This window comes from Lacerta agilis, chromosome Z (genome assembly GCF_009819535.1).
Source record: "Lacerta agilis isolate rLacAgi1 chromosome Z, rLacAgi1.pri, whole genome shotgun sequence".
Classification (NCBI taxonomy): domain Eukaryota; kingdom Metazoa; phylum Chordata; class Lepidosauria; order Squamata; family Lacertidae; genus Lacerta; species Lacerta agilis.
The window spans coordinates 30719590-30740692 of NC_046331.1; the positions used below are offsets into that span (position 1 = coordinate 30719590).

At 46.1% G+C, this 21103-nt stretch overlaps 1 protein-coding gene and 1 non-coding gene across 2 annotated transcripts; both read left to right on the forward strand.

Moving 5' to 3' along the window:
* The first annotated feature begins 496 nt into the window (after window positions 1-496).
* LOC117040546 lies at window positions 497-619 on the forward strand. Its single transcript, XR_004425873.1, has one exon. It is a non-coding gene; the product is annotated as a U6atac minor spliceosomal RNA (small nuclear RNA).
* A 925-nt stretch (window positions 620-1544) lies between these two features.
* On the forward strand, window positions 1545-20727 carry TSPAN6 (tetraspanin 6). The gene is made up of 8 exons (XM_033137472.1): window positions 1545-1721; window positions 6314-6502; window positions 7736-7810; window positions 9383-9481; window positions 11299-11454; window positions 12111-12194; window positions 16652-16754; window positions 18594-20727. The coding sequence occupies exons 1-7, from the start codon at window positions 1635-1637 to the stop codon at window positions 16718-16720; spliced, it is 759 nt and encodes a 252-aa protein (XP_032993363.1). The 5' UTR covers window positions 1545-1634; the 3' UTR covers window positions 16721-16754; window positions 18594-20727.
* The last annotated feature ends 376 nt before the right edge of the window (window positions 20728-21103 follow it).

The window sequence follows — 21103 nt, forward strand, 5'->3', positions numbered from 1 at the left end:
GACTCAGTTGTGAAACCATTGTGTGGACTCCCTCACAGCCTAGCCTCCCTCACAGGGTTGTTGAGAGGATAAAGGAAAGTGGGATCTTGTAATCCGCTTTGAGCTCTTTGGAGAAAGGGTAACACACACACACACACACACAGGAATTAGATTTTTGGTTTGTAGAAACAGGCATGTTGCTGCTTAATGCTGAACATAAAATGGTTTGAGTGCTGGGCTAGAAGCTGTTCGAACATCCCCACCCCCGCCCTGCTCAGCCATGAAGCTTACTGGGTGACTTTGGGTCAGTCACAGTCTCTCAGCGTGGCGAGGAAAAAAATCCTGAAAGGGATGGTGGGATATCAATGTAAAAATTAAATCAAATACTTTTAAAAATTGAGCCGAGGGCTTAGTGCTCAGGGATGGCAAGCACTTATTCAAAGGCCAACCCTCCTACACTGTAAAAAGCTAAGAAGAGGATTCTTGCCTAGCAGGCAGAAATTCAAGAGGTGAATTTGTGTTCTGTGAAAGTTAGCACTCTCCTTGATAAAGGATGGAAGAGGTCGGACCTAATGGCCTATAAACACAGGTATGATTAAGGCATCGCCTCTTACTTCATGGCATCAAATCAAGGGTTTTTTTTTTTTTTTTACATGTATAGTACTGAAATGTGGGTTTTTTGTATGCTATTGTATTTTTGTTTTTCTATGTTGTTACAAAATTCTTACCATGCTATTGTTTTTCTATGTTATTATAGACTTTTATTTGAAATGCATCCCTATTGTTGTTGTTGTTTTGTTATAAGAGGCTTGGAGCATTTTTGTGTGTGGAAAAGAGGCATACAACCAAAATGAATGAATGAAGTCACACCATCACTGTCTCTGGCTGCGTACCCACTGTTCATGTAAAGCACCTCCCGGAAACGAGGAATTCTGAGAGCTGTAGTTTACACCTCTCAGCTCTACAATTCCCAACACCCTTAAACTACAATTCCCAGGATTCTTGCCGGGGTGTGTGTGAAATGTGCTTTAAATGCATGGTGTGTATTCAGCGCGGCATCGTGCGAGGTAGGGAGAAGCTGCACCTGTTTAATTCCTGCCTGACATTGCAGCAGCAAAGGGGCCCTGCCATGCCTCGAAATACTGAAATCATTCGCTGCTGTCTAGCTGGCGCCACCTGCTGGCACGAATTAGGCACTCCCTGTCCTCCGAAAAAGACTAAAACGAACGAAGCCGCTTCTCCCAGGTTTCGGTAATCTTCGGCTTTTCTCGAGCTTGCTTCGGAGAACTCAGGAAAAGAAGGCGGGGCTGAAGACTCTCCGGGCGGGTTCGCGAGAGGCCGGGGTGAAGAGAAATCGCCTGGCCTTCTTTCGGCAAGTTCCGGAAAGGCTCGGTTTTATTTCGGCCGCGGCGGTTGGGCTCCGGTCTCCTTTCGGAGATTTTCGGAAACGCTCGTGTTTTCTTCCTAACCAGACACCCAACCCGCGACGAGGATTCGGGAGCTTCCGGAAAGGCCCGGCTCTTTCCGGCTGCGCAAGCGTCAGAGCTAGCCGGAGTCCAGCTGCTCCGCTGTGCGTGGCGGGTTTGAGCGAGCGAGCGAGCGAGCAAGCAAAGGAGCGTCGCCATCGCAGGTCTGCGAGTCTTTCTAGGTCGGTCATGGCGTCCCCGTCGCGGAGGCTGCAGACCAAGCCGGTCATCACTTGCCTCAAGAGCGTCTTGCTCATCTACAGCTTCGTATTCTGGGTGAGCCCCTCTCGTGAGGAAGACCCCCCCCCACCCGAAGCCCACCTTGCATCTGGCCGTCCCACTGAACAATGGGTCTCTGCAGCCCACCGTCCCCCTCTCGGGCTCACCCTTCTCTAACCCCATAGACAGCAACGGGGCACGCTGCCCGTCCTGTCCTGGGGGGCAGCACTGCATCTTACACGCTCCCCCTTCCTATTCCCATAGGCGAAAGGTGGGTAAACGCCCTCCGTTCTGAGACACCCCCACACTACAACCTCAAACCCACCCGCCCACCCCGTCTCTACTGACCCCACAGATGTCGCTTGCTGTTCCTGTGTATAGCATGATGTATCGTCTCCCGCTGGCCCTACAGAGAACAATGACCCCCCCCTCACTCCAATCTCTCCCGTCCCATTCAGTGTTATAGAACAGATGGCAACCCCACCCCCCCGGTCTCTCCCCCTTCTGGCAACCTTATAGACAACCACGGGGCAGGCTGGTTCCATATGCATTTGTGTAAGGGCGGAATGGGTGGGTGGGTGGGGGGTGGCGCGCGTAATTGCAAGTTTTGAAAACTTTGTAACGTTGTGTTTAAAGTTGTTCTAACCTGCCCTGGGATCTTAGGGTGAAGGGGGGGGGGCAATAAATTAAAAGAATAGCGATAATAATAAGGATGATGTAATCCTGTCCTATGCATTGAGTATAATGGGAGCATAGAGTTTTCTCTTCCGCTCTGCAAAGTCCATAGATAGCAGTTGGGTAATGCCTAACCCCCGCTGCCTCCAATGTTGTCTTCCTGAATCCCACATTTTTCTCTTCCTAGAACACTGTAGGACATAAAATGCTTGCCTTGCACCTCTTTATCCTAAAGAGCACAGACTCCTTACTCTAGACATATAAAGCATTCTGCTATAATTACTTTTTTAATATATCACCTCACTCTCTCTTACACCTTCCCCAGTTTCCCTTTGGAAATAACTGCTGCTCTCTCCTCCTTCCCCTATATATGAGCAGCAACATGCAGTATTCCTTGATTTCTCCTAGAGCCCCCAAATGAAGGGTGGCTCTCCAGACATTGCTGTTCTCCAACTTCCACCATCTCTGACCATTTGCTTTGCTGGCTGATGCTGATGGGATTTTGAGTCCAGCATCATCTGGAGGACCACTGGTTAGTCACCTCTGTTGTAGAGAAGAATGGGGCACAGTTCCAGCCCTGTAAAGGTTTTAAGGTATATTCGTGTAATTCTGCCTTTCCCCTCCAAACAATGACCTTCCCTATAGTTGATAACTGTACACCTGGCCCCTCCCTTTCCTTTATAGTGCCTCTGAACCTGTAGGAAGAGAAATGAGACACACACACACCCTGCATCCCATAACTCCATAGAGAATAATGGGGCAGGGCCACTGTCGATCCTTTAGCTCCATTCTCGGAAAACCCATCTTAGAAAGGTTTGCCACCCTAGGAATGTTTCCTCCCTCCGGGCCCACAGAGAAGAACTATGCTGCAGTCAACTCTGCATGGACTTAGTTGGGGTGGGAGAGTGGGGAGAATGGCACCCCCCAGCTTCTTTCAGCAGTTTGACCCTCACGTTGTAGGAAAGAGCCTCTCTCTCTCATAACCCTTCAGTGATATAATAATAAATCCCAATTTTAGCAGCGTAAGCATTGCACCCGTGCCTGTGGCACAGATGGCATAATGTGTGCTGGTGCGCTGGTGTGCCTTTCTGTGCCAAAAAACCCTGTGGCAATTGGTTCTCTCTTTCCCTTTGCTCGTTTTTTTTTTTAAATATTTGCCTTTTTTGCTTTGTTGGCCCTTTTTGGTTAGTAGCAAATAACATGTGGAATGCACTCTGTAATCCTGTCCTTTCCTTTCATCACTGCTGCTTCAGGCTTCTGAATCAGGTGAGTGTGGTTTTCTCAAGGAGGAGAGCCACTTTTCTCCTTGAGGCATGCAGGTTCTGTACCCTTTCTCCCTCTCTCTCAAAAATAATTACAAGTTTTTATTTTTGTGCAAAGGAATGAAAAAACACTTAATGCAGAAAAGATAAAACAAGACCAATTCTCCGTGATTCTGATACAATACTAGATAAGTTTCTGTTTTAACGAAAGTGAATTTTGCAGGCCCACATAGAGTGATAGAATTGGAAGGGACCCCAAGGGTCATCTAGTCCAACCCCCTGCAATGCAGGAATTGCATGGAAGGGGAGGAACCCACCCACTGTCTATAACGCAGTGGTCTGAGGACTCATAGCCCAGGCTATATTTGAACATCCTGCTTTAAAAAGTCCATTTCGTGTATCTGGACATTTGGATGGCTTACAACAATTTATATGCTTGAATTAAGATGTATTCTGAATGTGATCTGATGAGGGTTTTGGCTTTCACTTTCTCCCTCTGTGTTTCTTTTTTTTCCTTTGTAAAACTTATAAAAATAAGTTTCTAATTTTAACAGTTTGGGCTGCAAAGTTAATTACTAAATTTTTCTTTTACTCCCGCACATCCTGTGGAGAAAACGATATAGAGGGCAAGGTTCATGTTGACGTAGCAGGGATGGGTCAAAATAAAAGCCATGTTCAAACATCATTTTTGAGTGCAAATGAAAAGGTCTTGCTGCTGTGGCCTGAGAAACAGTCCTCGGTTTGCCTCGCTGCTTCAAAAAACAGGCAGTGGGAGAAAACCTTATGACAGGTAAAACAAATTCCCTCAGGTTACATACCTTTGGGATCCAGTCTGTGTTTATACATTGGTATGGGAGCTTGAAAGACTTGAGAGGAACGAGCTTACAAGGTGTTTCTAGACTTGTAGCTTTGTTTTCTTCTGAGACCACAGTGAGCTCAGTGGTAACTAAACCATATCCTTTTCACACAGAAAGTCTCAGGTTCAATTGCCACCATCTCCAGTTTATTCAAATTATGTTTAAAATGTTTATTAGCTGCTCTTTATCTAAAGATTCCAAGGCTGCGTACAAAGATGTGAATAAAACTATCTGTAACAGCATATAAATAATACTATATAAGAGCCAGCAAATAGACGTAAAAAATAAATAAAGAGAAGGCAAAATCCCAACGAAAACATCACCTCAAATAAAGTGACAATCAATAAGGTCTTAAAACTGGTGCTAGGACAAAGGATTGGGTTCCAGGTGACTTGAAAGGCCTCTGCTGGAAAACCTCTGTCAGTCATAGCATAGTTTTCCAAATAGGTGAAAAAATTCCGGCTACCTTGGCCTGGAAGCGAGATGAGCGCTGCAACCCCATAGTTGCCTTTGACTGGACTTAACCGTCCAGGGGTCCTTTACCCTTTTTTACCTAGTTTAGGGACGCAGGTGGTGCTGTGGTCTAAACCACTGAGCCTCTTGGGCTTGCCAGTCGGAAGGTCGGTGGTTTGAATCCCTGCGATGGAGTGAACTCCCGTTGCTCTTTCCCAGCTCCTGCCAACCTAGCAGTTCAAAAGCACACCAGTGCAAGTAGATAAATAGGTACCACTGCGGCGGGAAGGTAAAACGGCATTTCCGTGCGCTCTGGTTTCCATCATGGTGTTTCCATTGTGCCAGAAGTGGTTTAGTCATGCTTGCCACATGACCCAGAAAGCTGTCTATGGACAAGCGCCGGTTCCCTCGGCCTGAAAGCAAGATGAGCACTGCAACCCCATAGTCGCCTTTGACTGGACTTAACCGTCCAGGGGTGGTCCTTTACCTTTTTTTAACCTAGTTTTCCAAATAGTCTGGCTTGGTAAAAGGTAAGAATGAGAAACCTGTGACCCTTCAGATGATGTTGGACTCAGCCATCAGCCCAAGCCAACATAACCAATGGTCAGGGATTATGGGAGTTGTAGTCAAGGACATTCTGGACACATAAGGTTTTCTTTCTGTGTCTCCTCCTAGCGATGTTGCTTATTGCATGCCATCAACATCAAGTGTGTGTGTGTTGGGGGACGGGACGTGCCAGTCTTGTTCTGTGGAAAATGGGATGGATGTTGACATGGACATTGACGAGGGCTGGGACTTGCTCATTTTCATGCTTTAGATCACAGGAAGGGGCTGAGGGTGGGGAAAGGGTAGATTTCTTCTTCTTAGCTCTTCTTTTTCTGCTTATGGGGCAGAATGGGGATTCATTGAGGCCACATCTGCACTCCACATTTAAAGCAGTTTCATACTGCCGTAAACAAGTCATGGCTTCCCCCAAAGAATTCTTGGAAGTGTGATTTGTTAAGGATACGGAGGGAAGACCCTTATTCCCCTCACAGAGCTACAGTTCCCAAATTTTGCTGGGAACTGCTCAACCATTCTGGAAATTGTAGTTCTTTGAGGGGAATGGGAGATGCCTTAAATCTCAGTACCCTTAACAAACAACAATTTGGGGTGGGGGGAGCCATGCTGTTTAAAGTGGTACAGTACTGCTTTAAATGGATAGCCTAGATGGGATCTTAGCATGATTCCTGGTATCGCTGATCATTAGGATGAATTAGCACATTCCAAAGGTGTGGACCTTTGTTTCATGCAGTGCCAGTTCTTTGTTAACTGACTGTTAAAAGGTAAAATGCATCTACAGAAACCGTTTACAAGTGGCTCATTGTGGCTAATGGAGTCCTTCCCTCCCTCTCCCTTCTAGTTCTCTGGCATCATCCTTCTGGCAGTTGGCATCTGGGGGAAGGTAGGCCTGGAGGTGTATTTCTCCCTGTTAAATGAGAAGGCTACGAACGTCCCCTATGTCCTCATTGGCACCGGCACAGTTGTCGTCCTCCTAGGCACCTTTGGTTGTTTTGCCACGTGTCGGGGAAGCACATGGATGCTGAAATTGGTAAGTATTAGGGGGGCACAAGGTTGCAGCACCTGCCTTGAAACTCACAGGATTCCTCCAACTGTAGCATGTGGTGATAACTGCTATATCTCCCCATTCACCCATTTTAATGGCGTTTGCATGCTGTGGCTGTTTTCTGTCTCCGCTATTGGAGGCCCTATGCCTCTGAATACCAGTTGCTGGTAGGGAAGAGCACTGTCATGCTCAGGTCCCAGCAGACATATCTGTTGACATTCTACATATAGTAGTCAGCGGAATGAATGAAAACAATCCTCTTGTTTTATTTTGGTCACATATACAAACGTAGATTCCTGAGTCCTCCAGTGTGGATGCCATTTGAAAACTTAATATGCAATTACATTGCTTTCAGAAGGGCATGTGAAATCTTGGCTGGGAATGGTCCCTCTTATTGAGGTGTTCAGAACAGGTGTTCTGAAAGATTTCCATGTCTTACTGGGAACTTTTGTCCAAACGCCTGTCGCCTTTTTGTATTCTACCCAAGTCACCATCTCTGGACCTGAATGGTTGTTCAGATAGTGGTAGTTCCCCATTTGTGAAATGCTCTCTCCAGGGAAGCATGCCTGGTATGATCACTGTCTGTTTTAACTTTCCTATTTACCAGGGTGTATTTTTTTAAACTGGGAAGGTAGTTATGTTAACAGCCTCGTTGTGCTGATCTTTTAAGTGGGGTGGGTAGGACTTGTTCTTTTAAAACATACTCTCTGGTGAGTGTTTTCATTGACTGCTGTTTTTAATCTGATTTTAATGTCTTTGCCATTTTATATTTTACTGGGTAAGTCGCTCTGAGGCACTTGAGTGCAGAAATGCAATGAATAAATTAAATAAATCTCAATGGCAGAGCACATTTTGAAAACACCATCTAGTGTTGCTTTGCCCAGCCACTAGAGACTGGCTGTTCCAAATGGCCTTTCCTGGGTTTATCACTATTCCTGCAGCTTCAGCTAGCATAACCTATACCACCTTGTGCAATTTTTGTTTTCACGGAGGGCAATCCAACTGCTGTCTTTATCTAGATAACTAAACAGAGGATAAGTTTAACACGGACTCTTGACTTGTGCTGGAGCCTTCCACTCAAATATGGAGTTACGGAACTCTCCTTGCACAATTTTGCCACGTACCAGTGGTGCATTCTGTGTAGATTCTCTGTGTAAATCATATGGCAGTAGCAGGGTTGTAACTTTGCTGGTCTTGATCCTTCCTTTCTGTCCACAGTATGCCATGTTCTTAACTCTCATCTTCCTTGTTGTGCTTGTGGCTGCCATTGTGGGCTTTGTCTTCCGACATGAGGTGAGTTGGTGCTGCTTTGTTTTTTGTTTTCTTTATCAGTGGGATTGGTCAATACGGAATTGCTCTTTCCCCCTTCTTGCTTCATGCCGTTGACCATAACTTGCTTTAACTGAAAACAGGGTCTGTGCCATTGAGGTCAGTGTAACCCCCTAGACCAGCCTTCCTCAGCCTTCTAGACAGTGGAGGCTAGTTCATTGGGTTAACTGGGGCACTGCCCTACTGATGCTCAGTCTGGCCTCAGCTTCCCCCACCTTCCTGCCTTCTTACTTACAGCCAGTCCAGGGGATGGGGGATGACATAGCCTGGTGCAGCTTCCTTGTCTTTAGTCTTAATGCTGTCCTTGTAGAACTCGGGAGAGGAATGGGGTCAATAATAGAATTGGTTGACTGCTGTCATAGGCTCTGGCTCCATCTCCTGTTGGGCTTCCTGCCTTATGCCCAAGGGAAGAAGGCTCAGAGCCTGGGAATGAGTGGTCAGAGGTGTGAAGAGGGCGGAGAAAATGCAGACAAGATGAAGGAGCCTCAGATTGCCTGGGAAGGAACCTGGGGAGGAAGAGACTTAGGGAGCTGTGGAAAGGCAGGGACCTCCAGTCCTTTCAGCTGTGTCCTCGGGGCAGGATGTACTAGGAAGAGTTGCTGTGCTCACTAGGCCTGGCCTCCTGAGGTGTTTTGTTTCTTTGAATAAAGATAGTTAACTTTCTGACAGCGTGTGAGTTATTGCTGGCTTGGTCCTGGCAAATGCTTTTCATCCCTATCCACTGGCCATATTGGCTGAGGCTAGTGAGAATTGCCATCCAAAACACCTGGAGGGCACTAGGTTGGGGAAAGATGCTCTGCGTACCTAAGGAATGACATTTGTAGAAATGTTCCGAGTATGAACAACATTCAACCATGGAGCAATGAGTCTATTTTAACTGAATTACATAGCAGAAGGTGCTTCTTAAAAAACCAAAACAAAAACCCAGAAACAAAACCTGACTTAACAAGGACCGCTTTGGAGTTCCTTGAATAAGGCTTTTCGTTTGGAAACGCCCCCGAAATGTCATGACACAGGTGAACCTTCATCAAGAGGTTGCTGAACCATTGGCCATGACCGTTGGGGCTGAGGGGCGTTGTAGCTCAGCAACATCTGGAGGGCCAAATATTTGCCACATCTGCCACAGTGCAAGTATTGGAGGAGTGCCATCTCAGAACAGGCACCTCTCCTCTCCAGTGCAGTGTGGAATGGCGGGTAGAGTGTTGGACTGCAACCTGGGAGACCAGGGTTAAAATTGCCACTCAGCCAGGGTTGTCATGAGGGTAAAATGGGGGAAAGGATGAAACTATGTGTGCCACCTTGAGCTCCTTGGAGGAAAAGTGGGATATAGATACAGTATATAATTATAAGTGGCTCTTCTTAGGGGTCGCCAGCCACTGCACATGAATGGATGTCTAAAGACAAGTGTGCTTTTTTTGCTTAAAACTTGATTGATTTATTCCTGTGCAAAAGGAACACCAGATTGACTAATATTTCCTTAATTAGGTGATGGCCCCTCTCTCTGCAAGCTATGATCATTTCTCATTTTCTCTGCAGATTAAAGACAGCTTCAAGAATAACTTTGAAGCTGCTGTGAATTCCTATGATGGGACCAAAGATGAACGCAGCAAGGCGGTTGATACCATTCAGAGCACAGTGAGCATTCACCTGTCTTTTTTCAACTGGCCTAAATCTGGCATATTCGGTATACTGGCCTAAACTTGGTATATTACGCGTGCTGTTCTGTTTGTGGAGGTGCCAGCAGTTAAAAAGGGGCCTATACTACAAAGTGGGGTGCAGAGGAACAAAGAGAACAAAAATGCCTGTCGCAGAGACCCCCTGGGGTATCTTCCTTTGCCTGACGTACCCCTCATGCTTGCAAGAGGTATCCCATGTCCTAAACACAGTTGGAGGTGGAGCTGTTGTTGTTTCTGTCTCAGCAGGTGTTCTGCACGAAAGGCAAATCTTCAGCTTACAAAGCCCAAACCCTCTGTGGCCAAAGCACTGGGGCAGCAGTAGTGACATCATGGCTTGGGTAGAGTCGTCCCTCCCCCCCCCCCAACTTGGCCAATGAGGGTTTGGTTCTTCTCTTTGCTGCCCTGCTTGAAGAAGTCAAAAGGAACCTTTTTTTCACATTGAGGACCACACTCCCTAGGACAAAGAATGGGGAACTTGCATCCCTCCAGATGTTGTAGGGCTCTTGATTCCCATCAACCCCAGGGCTAGCAGCATGGCTAGGAGTCAGGGATGATGGGAGCTGGAGTCCAGCAACATCTGTAAGGGTGATAGTTTCTGCTTCCAAGCCCTGGCAGGTACAGTTTCTTGAGGGATGGAGTCAGAAGTGAATGGGACCAGAGCCAAAGAGAATGGAGCTACATTTTCTTTCTTTCTTGGCTTCCATGCTGCATAGGAAGGAAAATATATCTTACTCCCTTTTGTGCACAGGATTGCAATAGGCTGTGGGCTTGGAGCTGCACAATGGGATCAGGTCCAGAGACAGATAGTTTACCCATTTATACCAGGGATGGAGACCTCCAGATGCTGCTTGTTTTCAGCTCTCATCATCCCTGATGGTTGGTTGTGGTGGCAGGGGCTGATGGGAGATGGGGTCCACAACATCTGGAGAGTTACAGGTTCCTCTGTCTTGAAGCTATACATTTTATTTCTTCCTGCGAAGAAATTCATGTCAGTATGGGGTGTTAGTGAAAGACAGCAGAGCAGAAAAGAGTTAGGCTGCTGAAAGATGCAGAATTCCAACCAGATTGGATTTTTTTAATGGTTATTTTATTTGCAGAAGTTCAATACAGTTTAACATAATACAAATCTAAGCCACTGATGCTAAAACAATAAAAATGCAACTATATTCAATAACCTTTTCTAAAAACAAGGTTTAAAAAAAAGCCCACGATTGTAAGACTGTATAAAAATGAATAAATTGAAGAGTCCAAAAGGGTTCGAGGACAAAACAAATTTTTAAGAGATGTTAAAGGACTTTACTGTCTGTACTTCATGACTTATTTGAGGGAATGTGTTCCAGAGTGGAACAACCAGAAGGGAGGGTCTCCTGGGAAGATTTTAAAGATCTGCTTGGCCTGTCTAGGGGAGGTGGTCTGCTAAAGTTGCCCCCTTGCAAATCATTTGTTTAGTGGGTGAACATGTGGAGATCATCAGAAGCAGTCACGTGTGTGTGTAGCTGTGCAGATTGGGGTGAAAGGGTATTTTGGTTTTATTTCAGAGGAATGCGGGACTGGAGTATGCTAGCCAAATGGTGTCATTCATTATATGTGGCCTCCTGCTGTGGGTGGGATATCTTGGACGTGCCTTTTTTAAAAATAATAAATATGGGTGTTTTTTAGCTTTTAAATTTATGTTGGGTTTAATGTATGTTTGTAGTAGGCTTTGAGTTACTTTTTGTTATAAACTCCCCGCCCCAAATAATCATAATAACCTGCCATCTCTGTTGTCCTATACAGTTGCACTGCTGCGGTGTCTCGGACTTCACCGACTGGAATCAAACTGCCTATTTCAAACAGAAAGGGATTCCTATGAGCTGCTGCAAGTCTCCGGGGAATTGCACGATAGACGATTTGAAGAATCCAGCAGTAGCAAAGGGGAAGGTGTATGAGCATGTAAGCATGTGCCCTTCCGTGTGGCTTTGACGAAGGGGCTTAACTGGCCAGGAGGAGCTGCTGTAATAACGATGCTTTAGCCTCTGGCAAAAAAGAAGAATCCAGACTTCTCTAGAGATAGTGTAGGACTGCAGACAAGAAATAGGGAACTAATTGCCTGCAGACACACATTTCTCTTTGTGGGGAGGAAATGAAACACACATGCTAATTATTGTGTTTAATTCCACATCCCTTAAGTAGAAACTGTGGACTAACGTCTGTGATCTATGGGATGCGACAGCGAGAAGCAGGCCAGTATGGTGCATCAGCTGAGGTTATTTCAAGGCCATCAGAGTGGTTTCGAATCCCTTCCCCCACGATGTTCCACTGTTTGGTACGGGCGGCTGATAAGGGGATATAGTCTTCCTGCCGTGAACGTGGAGCAATACTTTGTTTTAAATTACACCGCAATAAAGGACCTGTATTGAGGTCAAAAACATTAGTATTGACACAGCCTGTATCAGATCAGTGGACATCCTGCTGTGAAGTCCTTTGCTAACTTAAGATGCTTGGATCCTTTGAGGGCTGTAAGTGCTTCCTGTTTTTCATGAGTAGGAGTTGCCTGGAAGCTTGAATAACCATGTTACCCCCCTCTCTCCCCCCCTTCTTATTTGTAGGGTTGTTACAGTCTTGTGATACAGACAATGGACTCCAAAATGAGCATTGTAGCAGGGATCTCCTTTGGTGTTGCTTGCTTCCAGGTAAAGTTTTTGAAAGAGGTTCAGCTGACCCTCTTCTGCCCTAATAGACTTGTATTATTCATTCTCTCCCCACCCTGCTGGGCCTTTTGATCCTTCTTATCCTTTGTAATAAAGTACAAGTGTCTCTGCGTCCAGTCCCTGTGTCTGTGGGATTGCTGCTACTGCGCATGTGCCCCACGGACAGCCGTTGGGACTTGGAGCGCAGAGACTTCAGGTGGCTGGGCGAAACTGTTGAAGCGGCGGGTGTGCACGGGCACGCAGCGGGTGCGCGCTCGCGTGGACGTACTTCTAAGCGGCAGCGGCCGTTACAAGTGGTGGCGGGTGAGCGATGTCAAGCAAGAGCTGCTCGGCCAGCTCTGCGCGTGTTCCTGATGTTGCTAGCGCAACAGGGACGCTATGCGCAGAGCTGGCTATGTCATGCGGCTCTCGCATTGTTAGGGGAAAAAACGAGATAAGCGAGAGCCGCTCAGTCAGCTATGCGCATGTCCCTGACATTGCTAGGGCAACAGGGACGTAGAGCTGACAAAGTTTCTATAACTAACATTGAGGCAGAGTCGCCTCTGAAATTCTGTAGGACAAACATTTTTTTTGGGGGGGGGGGAAACAACCACTGGTGTGATCTATACCATAAACAAACATTGCCCAAACTCTGTTTTTAAAAATGTTTGACCACATATGTTCTAGCGCCCGTTAATTTAACGGGTTTAATGTCTAGTCATTATATAAAGCATACATACAGCACCCTTCAGAAGTGTGGAGTCATATGGCAAATCTGGAGGCAGCCAGCTGATAAGACCTTCCATTCCCCCCCCCCCCCTTCACATAACTCAGACTGTTGGCTCCATGCTAGGAAACACACTGTGTGTGGCCAGGTTGCCACTCACAGCATGGACATGTGGGTGGCATGCACCAGCCTGATCTTTCCAGCATGCTGGCAACATGAAAATAGCAGTGTTAAGTGGTGCTGTTTGCTGCCAAATCCTGCTGGGAGCTTGGATACTTAGGACTCAAAAACACCTGTCTAGAGCAGCTATAAGCAAGAGTTTAAGCAACCCAGGCATAGCATAGTCCATCTTAAAACACTTTGCATGGCAGGAAATGAGCCACAGCTCTTCACTTACGTGAAGCAGTGGATCACAGAGATAGAATTCCTCAGGGAACTCTGGGAATTGTAGCCCATGAGGGGAATGGGCATCACCTAACAACTCTCAGCACCCTTAACAAACTACAGTCCCCAATAAGCCTCTGAGCAGCTCGTGTCAAACTGAGCTGTCTGCCATTCATGTAGTGATGTGGTCCAGCCCTGCTTAGCATCAGTGGTGCTGGATACTCTTCCTGTCATTCTCCAAGTGGACTTCCTTTGCTAGGTACTAAGCTGGCACATCAGCAAACAGTATTAGAAGACGACGAGCCCATGAAAAACGATGGGCACCATCTCTTATTGTGTTATCATGTTAGCCCAGCTCTGTGACTCATTGCAACGTTTGTTCTCTCTGCTTTAGATGGGCTGAAAGTAATTTATGGGGAGCTTTTGCTCTTTGGGTGCAAAAGGACTGCAAAATTATATCTGCCGGGCTGCCAGTCATGCCTACCCAGATGTCCACATGTTTTTAGTGGATTTGGGTTTTGCCCATCAGGTGTCTTCTGCTGAAAGATTATACTTCTGCAAACCTTGGGTTGATGCATCGCTTCTGCATAGCCAGAACGGCTCTGTTCCATTTCCCCTGTCAAGAGGCATTATTTCCCTAAATATCAGTTGCTTGGAATCTCAGGTGGGCAGAGTGTTGTGCTCAGGTCCCGGTTGCAGGCTTTCCTCAGGCATCTGGTCAGCCTTTGTGAGAAGAGGAAGCTGGACTAGATGATGCAGCGGGTCCTTTGTGCTTAAGTTCTTCTCTATCTGTAGTCCCATGTTGTCTATAACATTGTTAGCACCCACTTAACTGTGTTTGCTCTTAGTCAGTGGTGTCCAAACTTTTTTCAAAGAGGGCCAGATTTGATGAAGTGAAGGGCTCTGAGGGCCGACCAAAGATGTTAACCTTTTTTTAGGATTGAAGTTGCTGAGGTTTTTTTTTTAGGATTTTACCCCAGGAAATAAACTGCCACAGGGGCCAGATTGTTGTTGTTGTCGTTCAGTCGTGTCCGACTCTTTGTGACCCCATGGACCAGAGCATGCCAGGCACGCCTATCTTTCACTGCCTCCCGCAGTTCGGCCAAACTCATGCTAGTTGCTTCGAGAACACTGTTCAACCATTTCATCCTCTGTCGTCCCCTTCTCCTTGTGCCCTCCATCTTTCCCAACATCAGGGTCTTTTCTAGGGCGTCTTCTCTTCTCATGAGGTGGGGGCCAGATTAGGCCCCCAGAATGGACTTTGGACATGCCTGCTCTTAGTGTTCGGATACTATAGTTTTCCCAAGAATCTTTCTCTATCCAAGACTCAATTGGACACTTCCTGTTTTCCTGTTCCTTTTCCATCGCCTTTGGCAACATTGCTAACAAGTCACAATACCATAAATGTGTGGCCTTTCCCCCTCTATAATGTTTCAGAAAAGGTTCTGCCTCGGGCACAGAAAATACAGTGTCTGTCTCTTCCGGTCTGACCGCTTTTGCATTGTCAGGAAACGAAGAGGCCACCTTGAGAGAAAGCCGCTTGGGTGCTCTGTTTCCATGCAAGTGGGTATACTTGGATCACCAGCGAAATACAATTTTAAGTTGTTTTTTTTTAATATTTGAGGAACTCTCTGATGAAATTAGCTCTTGTGCATCCTGCAGTGTTAAGGGTATTTCGATTCAGATTGCAGCAGGCAGAGCCATTCCGTATGAGGTGGTAGAATTTTCTACTTCAGCTGGGATGCTGTTTTTTCAAAACACTCCTAAGTTTGTTTTTTTTAAGTCTTTGTCCCCAATGTGACAGAGTCCAACCTTCATCAGAGATACTTCTCCATGTGCCTCACCCAAGGGAGGTATGGAGGAGGCCTGGATGAGAAGTGTTTTTTTTCAGTGGTAGCTCCTGTCTGTTGAATGCTGCCCCAGGAAAACATGCCTGGCACCATCATCATCAGTTTTTACATGCTATGCTAAGACATCTTTATTTATCCAGCATTTTGGTGCTTGTTTAGCCTCAAGTGCCTTTCATAGTTTGGGTGAAGTGGGGGGTAACACTTGCATTTCTTAGTGCATTATTGGACAAGCATTTTAGGAATTTTGTATTGTACATTTTTAATTTATTTTATCTGCCTGTACTTTCTGTTAAGCCACTTCGAAACATCAGGCTGGAGTCATCTAAAAATAGTTGCACTAGTGGGAGCCAGCACAGGTCCTGTTAGCATGTTGGGGCTTTCCCCCTTCTCCTCTCCCTGCAACCTCCCAAAATCAGCTCTGGGAGGTCAGGAGAACCCCAGAACCATATGCAGGGTGGGGGGCGGAGAGGGGAGACCATCCCACCAAGCAAGCAGAAAGGCTTGCCCTGATGGAGCAATCTCCTTAGCTTTGAATCCAACCTTTGGTATAAAGCAACTAACAGATGCAGTAATAATAAAATCATAGCAGTAATAATGATGGTCTGCTGGCTTTTTAGAGCTAGGCAATATTTCTTTTACACGGGAGAGTTTTCAAGAACATGACATGCCCCCTTCCAATCTTTTTTATGTGCTACTGTCATCAACTTCCAGGACACTGGCTGATAGATGAAAGTGGCATTTTTATCATTGGTAAACATTGCCTGTGGCGCCTCCTGTACCTTCCCTCTGAAGGGAAGATGGACTTTTGCCAGGACAGCCAGCCATACTTACACTATTGTTTCTTTTAATACCTTGTACTGTATCCCTGTGCTGTACTTTAGTAGTTTTAAACTGCTTAAGGTTAGCAGCGTTGGCTGGAAAGCTGGGTGTGAATCGGGGGTGCAGGAAACTGCAGCCCTCTAGATGTTGCAGGACTTCAGCTTTCAACGTCCCTGACATGCTGTCTGGTGCTGATAAGAGGTGCAGTCCAACGAAATATACAGACCGCAGGTTCCCCACCTCCTATAAATGAACAAATACCAGGATTTCGCCCCCTTACTGCGGCGCCAGGTGCAGAAGGGCTCTTAGCCCCTGGCTTCCACGCTCCTTGCAGCCATGAAAGTTCAATTACATAAACAGGCAAAGATAACCATATAATCTCCGTGAAACGGTAGATTATGCATGGTGTGTGGGCTGACAAGTGAGGACGCCGATATTTCCTATTCATATTAAGATATTTTCCCTTATCTACGCCAAAGGTTGAACGAAATAGGTTGTTGGGGACTTCTTTCATTTTTGAAATCTCACCCCACTTTTAGCTTACACAAGCAGCTGCTGGTTCCATTCGATTTGGTCTTCCGCCACAGCAGCTGGCAGAGGGCTGGAGCTCTCGACTGTGGAATGTCAAGCATTTAGCTTGTCACTGCCCGGCTAACGCTGCCTCTTCCTTCTGTTTTCAGCTGGTCGGGATTGTCCTTGCCTGTTGCCTGTCCCGGTCCATCACAAATAATCAGTACGAGATGGTGTAACTAGCAAGCCTGCAGGCTTGCAACTCACTACAAGGTATGAGCCTCTTTGCTGTGATGCCGTCCTCGCTGCACCTTGCCTTATTTGCTGCCCAGCACTTTACTAGCAGTGCTGTGTGCACCTTGAGAGTTCATGCAGCTGTAGATTTTGACACAGTATTGCGTGCTCCCAAAAACCTTGGCTTCCATTTAATTTTTTTTTTAAAAGCAAGTTTCTAGTCCTTATGGGGGTGAAGCTAGGCTAGAAACTGCTTTTGTGATGCTTCGTGAAAACTAGGACCGAGAGCTGGGCAGGTTTCAAAAAGGTTTAAGGGCTCCGGGAATTCTTAAGGTCTGTAGTGTTCTCCTTGCTGATCTCCTAAAAAAGCAGAAGAGAATATGTAGGTTAAAGAGTTCAGTAGCTGAAGTTCCCAGGTAGTCCCTAGGTAGCCCCTCGGCATATGAGCAGCCTTATACAAGGTGAAATTACGCCCTCCCACCAGATGTCAAAGAGAAAACCAACTACCAGACTCTTAGAAGACATCTGAAGGCAGCCCTGTTTAGGGAGGCTTTTGATGTTTAATAGATTATTGCATTTTAATGTTCTGTTGGAAGCCACCCAGAGTGGCTGGGGAAACCCAGCCAGGTGGGCGGGGTATAAATAAATAAATAAATTATTATTATTATTATTATTATTATTAGTCCTGTGATCCCAGTGCAGTGGGCTTCCTGTGCCACGGAGGGCTTCCTTTAGTGAAACCCTTTTTTGCGACTCAGTACTGCACAGCTTCACTTCGCAACGGAAATGCATCTTGTGCTTGTGATTTCTGCATTTGCCGAAGCCCCACAAATGCAATGCCCCTGCGTAAACCTGTGGTGCAGCTGCGCATTGAGAATGCAGTTCCGTTCGCAGCATCTCAAAAAGCACATTGTAGAGCTGGCAGAAGTGTTAAAAAAAGAGCAACCAAAATAATCGGGATGGAGCAACATTCCTATGAGGAAAGGTTACGAATTTTGGAACTTTTTAAACTTCAGGGGGGAAGGGAGATGATACAGGTGCATAGATTTATGCATGGTGTATAGAGAAAGTGGCTAGGGGATCTTCTCTTTTCCCCTCTCTTACATACTAGAACTTGGAGGATATCCATTGAAAATGATCACTGAATGATTCAGTGGAAGTGCTTATTTACACAGTGCATGGTTGAAACTATGGGATTCACTTCCATGCGAAGTGGTGCATTTTCAGGCAAATGCATGGAAGATCGGTCAGCTACTAGCCACAGCAAGTCCCTGAGTGCCAGCTGCTAGGGAACAACATCTGGAGAGGACCATTACTGCCCTGCCCTGGTCCTGCCACTCTTGGAAAGCATCTGGCTGACTCCTGTGGGAAACTGGAAGAAGGTGTAAACAAACCTCTGGCCTGATGGGCTCTTCCATATGCTCATGACTATGATGGATGCAGCTTAGGAACATTAGGGTTGTATCCAATGTTGTACTCAGAGTAGACCCATTAAGATGCATGAACATGGCACATTTTAGGTCCATTAATTTCAGTTGGCTCTACTCTGAGTAGAACGTAGCTGGATGCAACCCATGACAAATATAGGAAGGTGCCTTATCACACAGTTGGCCTATCTAGCTCAGTAGTCTCTGCACTGGTTGGCAGCTGCTCTTCAGGATTTAGGACAGGAGTCTCTCCCAGCCCTACCTAGAGATGTTGGGGATTTGAACCTGGGACATTCTGCATGAAGATACTCTACTAATGAGCTATGACCCACCCCCAGTTTGAACAAGACTGTACCATGTTGTTATTTTTTACTGCAAAAGACTAACTCTGGAATCTCAACCCTTCAAGTTCTAATCTGTTTCCCCCCCCCTTTCTATTCTTTGCTTTCAGAATTTTGGGACACTTTATAGTAAATTATACATAGTTTTGGGAACCCACTCCCTGGAAGGCTCAAGCTGCTGAAATCGTGTTTTATCAGACTGCTCTCAACCTGTTTCACTGGAGAGGACTGGATGTGACGACAGGTGTACTCTGCTTTATGATGATGTTGTTGTGCCATTGTGAAGGAGTGCTGAAAGGGACGATTTGTGTAGGGTAGGTGTTTAGCACAGCTCCTCCAGGCAGGGGTGCTGGCTGGCTGGCAAGCTGACTGCATGGCCCCAGCTGCGCTGTGCATTGTGGAATTTGTCTTCCTCTGTAGCTTGCAAATTCTTGAGCACACTAGCTTTAAAAAAAGGGTGGGGTGGGGGAAGAGGGTTTCTGGTAGAGCTGTCCACGGAGTAAAGAAAGCTTAGTTGCCTAGTCATCTACATTTAAAATTCTATTCCTTCAAATACGCATTGTTTTAAAACTCCTAGTGATGTAAGCACGATAACTTAGAATTTCAGAAAAATGCCTTTTCCTTCAGTGTGTTTCATTTCCCTACGGCAGAAACAACCGGAACCAAAGTAGCCTGAGAAAAAATAACACTAACTTCCATTTCTTCACAGCCCCTCCAGTTATGTCTTCCTAATTTTAAGGCTGTGTTTAGGTAGGCTGCTCTTGCTGACGACTTGGAGGCTTCAGCCAGTGCAAAATGCTGAGACCCTGCTTTCCGAAGGAGGTTGTTCATGCAGAGCACACAATAACCAGTGCTTCAGTGCCCTTGCCGGCTCCTTGTTCCCTTCTGAGACCAGTAGAAGACGCTGGTTAAGAACACTAATTCCCCAATAGCCCAAGCCCTGCTTACATCAGAGACTACCTCCCCCCCCTCTCTTTTAAGAACACCCCCCACCTTACCTTTTAAGATCAACCAACAATGTTCTCTTAAAGTACACTGCATACTGTATCATGTTGGCCGTGCTGGGCACAGAGCTGCTCTTAGTGTTTGAATTCTATTCCTTTGAGATTTGTCTTCTTGAAAGTCTGTGAAACGGTTGGTTGACCCTAATAAATATTTCATTGGAAGTGGTCTGAGTGCCCTCTCCAAGATCCTAGCTTTTTGATGGTCCAGGGTAGGGTATAAGGAGTGCATGGTTAGATGCTCTTAAGATGGAAATAGGATGGGCTAGAAGTCCACTGGGTGCTTTGCCTCACAGTCAGCCCATGGCTCTGCCATTTGGTTTTGGATGTCGTAGTGAAGTAAAGCAGCTGGTGTAACACTAAGACCACATTTGCACAGCTCAGATGAATTGACTCTTAAGGCTGCACTCCTAAACTCCTTTACCATGGAGCAGTTCCCAGCGGGACTAAACCTCAGAGTAGCCGTAGCGTAGGATTGCAGTGTAAAGATGCTTGAAGTCCTGCATTTTTACTGGAAATCAAAAGTGAGGAGGGAGCAGAAGCATCTGTTGGAAAAAGGATCACCTGGTCCTTTCTGGGTTGCCAGGGAAGGGGGCTACTCTTACCCTTTTCTAGGGTTCCTCCCCAAATATCTCCAAATGGTGTACCTCGTTTGCTCATGTGAACACGGCCAAAATAACTTATTCTGCTGAGTGCTAGTTCTCGGTAGGGTTTTTCACAACTGCTTTCTTTCTTTGGAAAGCAGCCTCCTAGCTTTATAGGCACATAAAATGCCCTGCTGAAGGTAGCAGCTCTTGCTCGTTCACTGCAGTTTTTTCTCTGCCTCACTCTCCCCTTCCCTGAAATTGGAGCTGGGAGGAGCAAAAAAAGGGAATTGTGTGTGGGTGTGTGCCTGTTGAAATAAGCACAGCCTTTTCAGCCTACCTCCTCATCCTACCCTGAATTATCCTCTCCCGGACTTGAGATTTTGATACAGCATTTTTTTTAAATGTATTTTCTTAAAGCTTTGTAAAATTGGGCTAGAGTGATTTTTTTTTTTTTTTTGGTGTGTGTGTGCGTGCGTGCACTGCGAGGCTCTGCAGCAGGATATCTTTAGCCTTCGCAGTCCCTGCCCCGCTGGGTTCAGTATGATTTCCATCATCAGTATTACACGACACTTTGGACACATGTCGTTGTTTTTGTATTAAATAAGAAATCCTTCTTGTCTTGAAAACAGAATAAACAATTGCATACTTCCATTCTGGACTTTGGTCTGGTGATTGTCGAGAAACGGTTTCCACTTGGTAAATGCTTTGCTTCTCTTGTACTGACCAGCTGTGTGTGTGTGTGTGTTGGCTGGGAAGTGGCATTTCTGAGCAGCTGGTTGTGTGTGGTGGGAGTGGGTTGATCAGAACCGAATTAGGTGGCTTCTGAACCCCAACAATTGGGCTCACTTTGCATTCATTTCGTCAAAGGACACTGCTGGTGGGAAATTTGGGAAAGCTGAATGGTGCTCTATGTGTGTGAGAGAGAGGAGAGAGAGAGAATGCTTGGGGCATCTTTGGGTATTTTACCACCATTGGGGTATGTAGGTGCATGTAGACACCTTAAAATCTATAAGAGAGCTTCCTTCCATTGAC

What these genes read in the sequence shown, in the direction of transcription:
- TSPAN6 (XM_033137472.1), top strand. Translation starts at nt 1,635, where the DNA reads ATGGCGTCCCCGTCGCGGAGGCTGCAGACCAAGCCGGTCATCACTTGC. An exon ending in GCACATGGATGCTGAAATTG is followed by an intron (nt 6,503 to 7,735) that starts GTAAGTATTAGG and finishes TTCTGTCCACAG; the next exon opens with TATGCCATGTTCTTAACTCT. An exon ending in TTGATACCATTCAGAGCACA is followed by an intron (nt 9,482 to 11,298) that starts GTGAGCATTCAC and finishes TGTCCTATACAG; the next exon opens with TTGCACTGCTGCGGTGTCTC.